Genomic DNA, 11,100 nt, shown 5'->3' on the forward strand with positions numbered 1-11,100 from the left:
AAAAAAAAAAAAAAAACAGACAAAACATAGAATGGCAAGGAGCCTCTATGTTTATGTTTTATCTATTGTGCCATACAGTAGTAAAAAAAGGAATACTCAACAGAACGGCAAAAGGCCTCTAATCTGTTTCATGAAAATGTATTTTCCTCTAATTGCAAAGTTACTGTGCAAAACAGTAATAAATAGAACTAACCAGCAGAATGACAGAAGGCCGTTATTCTGTTTCATATAAACATATTTCAACTTTAATTGAAAATTATTGTGCAAAATAGTATATAAAGTAACTCTAAAATATTTCCACACCGCAGACATGGTCTGCCTTTGCTGGTAGTGCAGTGATATTATAAGATTAACAGCCAGAGTGGGCGTAAAATCTAAGGGGAAAAAAAAGAATTCATCAATTTTAAACCAGCTATAAATTAAAAAAAAAAAAAAAAAAGGGGGGGGGGGTGACTAACTTTATTAAAATACATTTTTATATTTACTCATAAATTACCTCCAGCGCTCACCTCAACCGTTCTTTTAACTGACTGGGGAAGTGTCCGGTGGGCAGAAGTCACGGCAGCATCCTGCAAAAATAGCCAAGCTATTAAGGGCGGGCACTGGAGCAGAGTGATGGCCATGGAGACAGAGCGGTGTCCACCGAGGCTGCGTATTACGGCATAGCACTGGCCGTAATATGTGTGAGGTAAGAAAATCTTTTCAGGCATTGTCGCCAACTTTTTTTTTCCAATCGGCAAAACACCGATAACCCTATTTCTGCCCCATGATTTTCGGTGCATCCCTATTATAAACTTAATAGAATCTGGTCAGTGCTCTTTCAAAGATTGAGCACTACTCCGTAGATCCGCTCCTCGACCTCCTATACCCTATGTGCGTTGGATTCTTCGCCCCCTACAATTATTCCCGAGGAAGCCCTTTAAGACCCCGTTCAGACTGCGGTGACATGACTTGGTGGGGGGATCTGTGAAGTCGCGGTGCACAGCATGCACCGCGACCTCGGCGCGACTTGCACGGACTTCATATAATTGAAGTCAATGCAAGTCGCCTCCAGGTCGCCCCAAAGTAGCACAGGACCCTTTTTCTAAGTCGGAGCGACTTGTGTCGCTCCTATTAGAACGGGTCCTGTACTATTCAATGACGAGCGACCCACCGCGACTTGTCAGGCGACCAAGTCGCCTGACAAGTCGCGCTAGTGTGAATGGACCCTAACCCCTCTACATCTCCCTGGCTTACTTCTACATACCTCTCAGCTTCTGTGCCTCCTCCCCCTTTCCTATTCTTCCTTCTTGTTTTTTTCCTCTCCCCTCCTTCCTTTCCCCACACCCCTTCACTCCCCCCCCTCACCAATAGCAGACCCCCTACAACCCACGGGCTAACACGCCCCCCCCCCCCCCCATTGACCTTCCCTGTAGGTATGCCCATAATTACCTGCTCCTGCCTGGATGTCACACTTATTTAGTGATTGCCTCCTGTGTCCTGATACAGTGAGTTCCCCATTGGGGGTGTCGGGCCACGGGAAGCACCACCGACGCATATGTTCGGCTTTGCTCCCAGGTACCCCGTACTCAAATGGAGGCCATCACAGTTACTGACTATATAATCATCCCCCAGCCCTAAACCGTAGCACAGATACCTGTGCCTTTTCAAATTTGATTATGGATATAGTTAGACGGTTCTTTGCAGTCCTGTATGTTCCCATGTTCAATTGTACGAATATGCTCTGGTCTGTACATCCCATGATTCATGCTTTTATTGTCTATGTTTTGTGACATCTGATGTTTTGTATATGCACCTTTGTATATGCACCTTGGTTTTTCTCAATAAAATGTTTTGGGAAAAAAAAAAAAAGAACCTGGTCAGTGCTAATATTAAAAATTGCACGTAAGAGTCATGAAATGAACGGCAATATTTTGTCATCCAAGCTCGTAGCTTAGGTCTACCAACGGTCGGCATTTTATTGGGCATGGAAAAAAGTAAAATTCAGATAGCATGTTGACTACCAGATTGGGATATACTACAAGTTCCAGAATTCAGCCATCCTGCAGGAAAGCCATAGGCCCATGGGTTGCCTTTGTTACATTTAGGCTATGCAGTAAACAGAAGTGTTTCCAGGCTCAGACAGACGGTTGGCGGTATACTCTCTACAGGTTATAGCTACCATTTCTATACACGCAAAAATTATAAGCTACATAGAAACTCACCTGTACTAATATTAAAAATAGTATGTAGGGTTCATGAAATTAGAAGTGACATTTTTATTATACAATCTCGTAGCCTAGGTCTAACGAGGGTTGGGTATTTTAATGGGCATGGAAAAAAAATAAAGAAAACGCTATATGAAAAACTTGAATAACACGTAGATTACCCAATTAGGGTCTTCTACTAGTTCCAGCACTCAGCAGTTCCAAAGAAGAGCTGACTGCTCATGGATTGTCTATGTTACATTTGTGAGGTAGAAGACAGAAGTGTCTCCAGGCTCAGACAGGTCACAGACGGTTGGCAGTCTACTCTATACAGGTTATATCTAGCATTTCTATGAACGCAAAGATTATAAACTAGATAGAAACTAGTCTGTGCTAATTGCATGCAAGGTTCATTAAAGGAGCAGTGATATTTTATCATACAATCTCATAGCTTGGGTCTACAGGGGTTTTGCATTTTGATGGGTATGGAAATAAAACAATAAAAAAAAAAAAAAAGCTACATGTAAGACTCAAAAAACACGTATACTACCAGACTGAGATATATACTTCAAATTCCAGCATTCAGCCATCTGTCAGGAGAGCTATCGGCTTAGGGATTGTCTATGTTACATTTCTGAGGCTATATAGGAGACAAAAGTGTCTCCAGGCTCAGACAGGTCACAGACGGTTGGCAGTATACTCTATACAGGTTATATCTAACATTTATATGAACTCAAACATTATAAACTAGATAGAAACTCATCAGTACTAATATTAAAATTTGCATGCAAGGTTCATTAAAGAAGCAGTGATATTTTTATCAAACAATCTCAAAGCTTGGGTCTACCAGGGTTGGGCATTTTATTGTGTATGGAAATAGAAAAAAAAAAAAAAGCTATATGTAAGACTCAGATAACACGTCGTAGACTACCAGACTGAGATACATACTACAAGTTCCAGCATTCAGCCATCATCTGCCAGGAGAGCTATCGGCTCATGGATTGTCTATGTTACATTTCTGAGGCTATGTAGGAAATGTCTCCAGGCTCAGACAGGTCACAGACGGTTGGCGGTATACTCTATACAGGTTATATATATCCATTTCTATGAACATAAAAATTTAAACTAGATAAAAACTCATCAGTACAAATTTAAAAAATTGCATGTAAGGTTCATAAAATGAGCAGTGATATTTTATCATGCAATCTCGTAGCTTAGGTCTACCAGGGTCGGGCAATTTAATTGGTAGGAAAATGAATGAAAAAAAAGCTATATGTAATTTTCAGATAACACAAAGACTACTAGATTGGGATATACTACAAGTTCCAGCACTGAGCAGGAAAGCCATAGACTCATAGATTGTCCATGTTACATGTCTGGGGCTATGTAGGAAACAGAAGTGTGTCTCCAGGCTCAGACAGGTCACAGACGGCTTGCGGTATACTCTATACAAGTATTCTATATTCCAAACCAACAAAATATATATATTGTTATTGCTATAGAATGACTTTTATCATAGAGCGACGTAGGACGGCTCCACTAGCAAACCCATATCCCAGTTATTTCTAGCATGTTTAGGCATATGAAAAAGGGGAAGATTCATCTAATAATTCATCTAATACTTGCATAATATTATAAAGACTTTATTCTACTTGAAAGGGGTTCAACGACATATGCATTTTGTAATAAGAAAGGTTACTAAAACAGTCAGAAGGAAATGCACAGGGGCACTGGGATGCATAACCCTCTGCATGCACTTAATCATACTGCTGTTGCACCAGATCATCCTAGAGAGCTGTGCATGGGGTACATGGGTGCCTGTTATCTCATCCATACATAATACTAGTTGCAGGCACACTTTAGGATAGATTATAGCACAGCTTAGAGCCACTCGAAGGGAGCAGCATGGAATGCAGCAATGAAAGGGTGTCTACTGGATGGTCACATGGGACTCCATCTCTCCAGATGTGCAGAGGGAATTAAGGACAGTATGTGCTCACGATGCCCACAGTAAACATTAAGCCCTTATTTCAGCCTTCCTCAACCTTTTTAACCCTTGAAATAATGTATAGGTCTCAGGGAACCCCTACTAAACCTATTCTTCAGTGGAAAGAATGTCACCTACATTAAAAGTAAGAAAAATACCCCCTTACAGTGGTGGCACCCTTAGCTAGAAATATATTTTATGACGTGTCGCTGGCTCTGCCAAGTGGTGTTGCTCCTAAAACTATGCAGGCACCATCAGATGGGAGGTCAATCAGCCACGGGTTAAGGGACTCCTAGCAACCTATGGGATAACCCCAGGGTTTCACAGAACCCTGGTTAAAAATAGTTGTTCTATTTGCACCATATTGCTGCAGAGTTCCAGTACAATCAGGTGGTAATAGCAGACTTTCTCAACATTTGTAATGTGGAGAAATCTTTGAACACCTTTCAGGTCTCAGGGAACCCTTGCCAATAGTTACTCGTAGTAAATTAGCATGGTGGTCAGTGAAAAGAATACTTCTTACACTGGGGCATAGTGGGGAAAAATGCTTATTGGTGCAACTGGTTCCATGTCTGAGCAGTGAAAATACTAATTGCTCAAGGAACCCCTAGCAACCCCTGGAGTAACCCTAGGTTTCCATAGATCCGTGGTTGAGAAAAACCAGTCTATTGCTGCAGAGTTTTCATACAATCAGGTGGTTAGCATTTCCAGCCCTTTTAATGTGGAGAAACCCTTGAAATACCTTCAAAGTTATTAGGGAATCCTTGGCAATAATCACTATATCTACAGGGAACCCCTGATAATAATCACTCTATCTACAGCTCAGAGTACATTAGCATGGTGGTAACAATGCCTCTTACATTGGTGCTTAGTGTACACAAATGCTACTATATTTTTGGTTTCATACCAGAGAGGCATAAATTGCTTGATGAACCCCTGGCAACCTCTGGAGTGACCCTAGAGTTCCATGGAACCCTGGTTGAGAAAGGTTGCTCTATTTTCAATGTATTGTTGCAGAGTTCCAGTAGAATCAATAGTTATAGCAATCCTTCTAAACCCGTTTAACACGGAAGAACCCTTGAAATACCTTACAGGTCCCAGGGAACCCCTGCCAACAATTACTCTATCTACAGCTCGCAGTACATTGGCATTATACTTAGTAGGAAGAATGCTACCATACAGAGTTAAAAAATTGCTTGGTGTCACCAGTTCCATATCTGAGAGGTAGAATTTACTCTAGGCTCAGGAAACCTCTAGCATCCTCTGCAAGAAGCCAAGACCTCCACGGAACCCTGGCTGCACCATATTGCTGCAGAGTTGAGTACAATCAGGAGGTTATATCATACAGAGGGGGTGCAGTGACAGATCCAAACACGCAAGCTGTGTGTTCCAAATCCCAGATCCTCCTTCCATGTGCACCATGCATAAGAAGCGCAGGCACCGAGAACTGCTGACTAATGACAGTCAGGTGTGTCAGTACTGCATATGTGTTGGAAAGCACACAGGACACATGACATGGCGCTTTGCTGTTAGATCCGGCACTGGAAACATGTTTTAGATCATTTCCAAAACTCTTTGCAGTATCTGGGCTCATCCTGTGCCATGGCATCTCACTGGACCCATAATCTCTCCATTTACATATTGAATCCAAACTAGAATAAGGATGCCTAGGTTACTATGGACTGGCTGCTCTTTAAAAATATATTTCAACAAACAAAGAGCATTAATAGATAGATTAATGAAACATACAGATCGTAAGTCACTATAGGGAGCCTTCCAAGAACAAACAATTCCAGCTGAACTTGCGATTGTCCCTGAAAAAATCAGAAACTCCTGGCAACTAGTCATACACTCCTACTGTCCATTCTACTATATACAGGCACACACACACTCCTACTGCCCATTGTACTATATGCAGGCAAGCACGCAGTCCTACTGCCCATTGTACTATATACAGGCAAGCACACAGTCCTACTGCCCATTGCACTATATGTCAGCATGCATGCACTCATACTACCCATTGCACTATATACAGGCAAGCATAAACTCATGCTGCCCATTGCACAATATACAGGCAAGCATAAACTCCTACTGCCCATTGCACTATATGTCAGCATGCATACACTCATACTGCCCGCTGCACTATATACAGGCAAGCATAGACTCCTACTGCCCATTACACTATATGTCAGCATGCATACACTCATACTGCATATTGCACTATATACAGACAAGCATACACTCCTACTGCCCATTGCACTATATGTCAGCATGCATGCACTCCTACTACCCATTGCACTATATACAGGCAAGCACAAACTCCTACTGCCCATAGCACTATATGTTAGCATGCATGCACACATACTGCTCTGTGCACTATATACAGGCAAGCATACACTCCTACTGCCCATTGCACTATATAGATGCAAGCATACACTCCTACTGCCCATTGCACTATATAGAGGCAAGCATACACTCCTACTGCCCATTGCACTATATAGAGGCAAGCACACACTCATACAGCCCATTGCACTATATAGAGGCAAGCACACACTCATACTGCCCATTGCACTATATAGAGGCAAGCACACACTCATACTGCCCATTGCACTATATAGAGGCAAGCACACACTCATACTACCCATTGCACTATATGTCAGCATGCATGCACTCCTACTACCCATTGCACTATATACAGGCAAGCATACACTCATACTGCCCATTGCATAATATACAGGCAGGCACACACTCCTACTGCCCATTGCACTATATGTCAGCATGCATACACTCATACTGCCCATTGCACTATATACAGGCAGGCACACACTCATACTGCCCATTGCACTATATGTCAGCATGCATGCACTCCTACTGCCCATTGCACTATATGCAGGCAATCACACACTGATACTACCTATTGCACTGTATGCAAGCAAACATACAATAATCATCATACTACCCATTACACTATATATTTGCATTATGATCTGTGCATGCATTCATGTGTGTGCAATATATATATATATATATATATATAAATATTACATGGTATTACATATTACATATATATATATATATATATATATATAATGCATGACCAGAGACAGGTTAGACGTCTTGGCAGCTCTGCACACAGACATAAAAGTCCTGCACACACACATGCACTCTCCTGCAGGCAGGGAAGGGGGTCCAGGCACACACATGTACTCACGATTTGAGGGGGTTGTGCAGGGCTGTGTTCATGGTGCTGCTGGGTATTAAGCAGGAACACTGCAGCCCCTCTAATATCACAATACTGTACAATTTCATTCATTCTGCACACAGCAGCCAATCACAGGCCAGGCTGAGAGAAGCCGGCCGCGGGGGACGCCGGGAGCTGTAGTCCTCGGCACGGCGGGCTCGGTGGGGAGGAGGGAGTCCCGGGACTACGTGTCCCAGCATGCCCCGCAGGAGACAGGTCTGGGAGACTGAGGGAGAAGCGGATTGGTGGAGAAGGTTAGGGTACTGTAAGAGGGGGAGGTGGGCGACAAAAGAAGGCGGGGGGGTGTAGAGACAGGAAGGAGGGGGGTGTAGTGGGGAGCAGAGTGGGGGGAGGAGGGAGACAGGAGAGGAGTGAGTGAGGGGGCAATACTGGGGGGGGAGGGCTGTCTGGGCAATACTCAGGTATAGAGAATGAGACAGACATGTGAAGGAATGAGGCAGGTGGGAGAGGAATGAGGGGGGGCTGGGGAAGAGGAACATATAACAAACAGATGGGGGAGAGCAACATTCAACACAGAGATATATACTGGGGGGCACATACAGGGGGTGATAGGAGAGATATATACTGGGGGGCACATACAGGGGGTGATAGGAGAGATATATACTAGGGGGCACATACAGGGGGTGATAGGAGAGATATATACTAGGGGGCACATACAGGGGGTGATAGGAGAGATATATACTAGGGGGCACATACAGGGGGTGATAGGAGAGATATATACTGGGGGGCACATACAGGGGGTGATAGGAGAGATATATACTAGGGGGCACATACAGGGGTTGATGTGAGAGATATATACTAGGGGGCACATACAGGGGGTGATGGGAGAGATATATACTGGGGGGCACATACAGGGGGTGATAGGAGAGATATATACTAGGGGGCACATACAGGGGGTGATGGGAGAGATATATACTAGGGGGCACATACAGGGGGTGATGGGAGAGATATATACTAGGGGGCACATACAGGGGGTGATAGGAGAGATATATACTAGAGGGCACATACAGGTGGTGATAGGAGAGATATATACTGGGGGGCACATACAGGGGGTGATAGGAGAGATATATACTGGGGGGCACATACAGGGGGTGATGTGGGAGATATATAATGGGGGGCACATACAGGGGGTGATAGGAGAGAGATATATAATGGAGGGGGCACATAAGTGGATGATAGGAGAGACATATAATGGGGGGCACATACAGGGGGTGATTGGAGAGATATATACTTGGGGCACATACAGGGAGTGATAGGAGAGATATATACTGGGGGGCACATACAGGGGGTGATGGGAGAGATATATACTGGGGGGCACATACAGGGAGTGATAGGAGAGATATATACTGGGGGGCACATACAGGTGGTGATAGGAGAGATATATACTGGGGGGCACATACAGAGACTTCTAGTGGGAGAGAATCTGGTGAATTGAGGGGGGGGGGGGGAGTGTTAGGGTGTCATACATATACTGTATATATATGTAGAGATATAGAGACATATAAAAAGATTATACATATATAGACATATAGATATACACAGAGAATATATAAATAGATATTATAAAGAGATACATGTACACCGAATATAATAATACATATATACAGGGAATATATATACAGAGAATATAATACATATATAAAGGGAATATAAAGATACATATATACAGAGAATAGAATGAGACATATATACAAGGAATATAGAGACAGAGAGAGATATACAGAGAAAAAACAATGATACATCATACTGTATACACAGAATATAGAAAGAGGTACAGAGTGAATATAAAGAGATACAGTGTATACAGAGAATAAAATGATACATGTACACAGAATATAATGAGACATACATACAGAGAATATAATGAGACATATATACAGAGAATATAATGAGACATATATACAGAGAATATAATGAGACATACATACAGAGAATATAATGAGACATATATACAGAGAATATAATGAGACATATATACAGAGAATATAATGAGACATATATACAGAGAATATAGAGACAGAGAATACAATGATACATATACACAGAAAATAGAGATTCAATTTATACAGAGAATAAAATACATGTACACAGAATATAATAGTACATATATACATACAGAGAATACAATGAGACATAGAAACATAGAATGTGTCGGCAGATAAGAACCATTTGGCCCATCTAGTCTGCCCAATATATCTGAATCCTATGAATAGTCCCTGGCCCTATCTTATATGAAGGATAGCCTTATGCCTATCCCATGCATGCTTAAACTCCTTCACTGTATTTGCAGCTACCACTTCTGCAGGAAGGTTATTCCATGCATCCACTACTCTCTCAGTAAAGTAATACTTCCTCATATTACTTTTAAACCTTTGCCCCTCTAATTTAAAACTGTGTCCTCTTGTGGTAGTTTTTCTTCTTTTAAATATGCTCTCCTCCTTTACCGAGTTGATTCCCTTTATGTATTTAAAAGTTTCTATCATATCCCCTCTGTCTCTTCTTTCTTCCAAGCTATACATGTTAAGGTCCTTTAACCTTTCCTGGTAAGTTTTTTCCTGCAATCCATGTACTAGTTTAGTAGCTCTTCTCTGAACTCTCTCTAGAGTATCTATATCCTTCTGGAGATATGGCCTCCAGTACTGCGCACAATACTCCAAGTGAGGTCTCACCAGTGTTCTGTACAGCGGCATAAGCACTTCTCTCTTTCTACTGCTTATACCTCTCCCTATACATCCAAGCATTCTGCTGGCATTACATGCTGCTCTATTACATTGTCTTCCCACCTTTAAGTCTTCTGAAATAATTACTCCTAAATCCCTTTCCTCAGATACTGAGGTCAGGACTGTGTCAAATATTCTATATTCTGCCCTTGGGTTTTTACGCCCCAGGTGCATTATCTTGCACTTATCCACATTAAATTTCAGTTGCCAGAGTTCTGACCATTCTTCTAGTTTTCCTAAATCCTTTTCCATTTGGTGTTTCCCTCCAGGAACATCAACCCTGTTACATATCTTTGTGTCATCAGCAAAAAGACAAACCTTACCATCGAGGCCTTTTGCAATATCACTTATGAAGATATTAAACAAAATTGGTCCCAGTACAGATCCCTGAGGTACCCCACTGGTAACATGACCTTGTTCTGAATGTTCTCCATTGACTACAACCCTCTGTTGTCTGTCACTCAGCCACTGCCTAATCCACTCAACAATATGGGAGTCCATGCTCAATGACTGCAGTTTATTGATAAGTCTTCTATGTGGGACAGTGTCAAAAGCCTTACTAAAATCTAGATATGCAATGTCTACTGCACCTCCACCGTCTATTATTTTAGTCACACAGTCAAAAAAATCTATAAGATTTGTTTGACATGATCTCCCTGAAGTAAACCCATGTTGTTTTTCATCTTGCAATCCATGGGATTTAAGATGTTCCACAATCCTATCCTTTAATAGGGTTTCCATTAATTTGCCTACTATTGATGTCAGACTCACTGGTCTATAGTTGCTCGATTCCTCCCTACTACCTTTCTTGTGAATGGGCACGACATTTGCCAATTTCCAATCTTCCGGGACGACTCCTGTTACTAATGATTGGTTAAATAAATCTGTTAATGGTTTTGCCAGCTCACCACTAAGCTCTTTTAATAATTTTGGGTGTATCTCATC

At 42.1% G+C, this 11,100-nt stretch overlaps 1 protein-coding gene across 3 annotated transcripts in view; it reads right to left on the reverse strand.

Annotated features, from left to right (window-relative positions):
• DPF1 (double PHD fingers 1) overlaps positions 1-7,493 on the reverse strand; it is a 225,993-nt gene extending 218,500 nt beyond the window's left edge. For all 3 annotated transcript variants that reach the window (XM_082263625.1, XM_082263624.1, XM_082263623.1), the window contains exon 1: positions 7,385-7,493. In XM_082263625.1, coding sequence (XP_082119751.1) covers positions 7,385-7,482 — 98 coding nt within the window. In that variant the 5' untranslated portion in view covers positions 7,483-7,493. The remainder of the gene's footprint in view (positions 1-7,384) is intronic.
• Between the last annotated feature and the right edge of the window lie 3,607 nt (positions 7,494-11,100).

This window comes from Pelophylax lessonae (genome assembly GCF_965119305.1).
Source record: "Pelophylax lessonae genome assembly, chromosome: 7".
In the NCBI taxonomy this organism is placed as follows: Eukaryota; Metazoa; Chordata; class Amphibia; order Anura; family Ranidae; genus Pelophylax; species Pelophylax lessonae.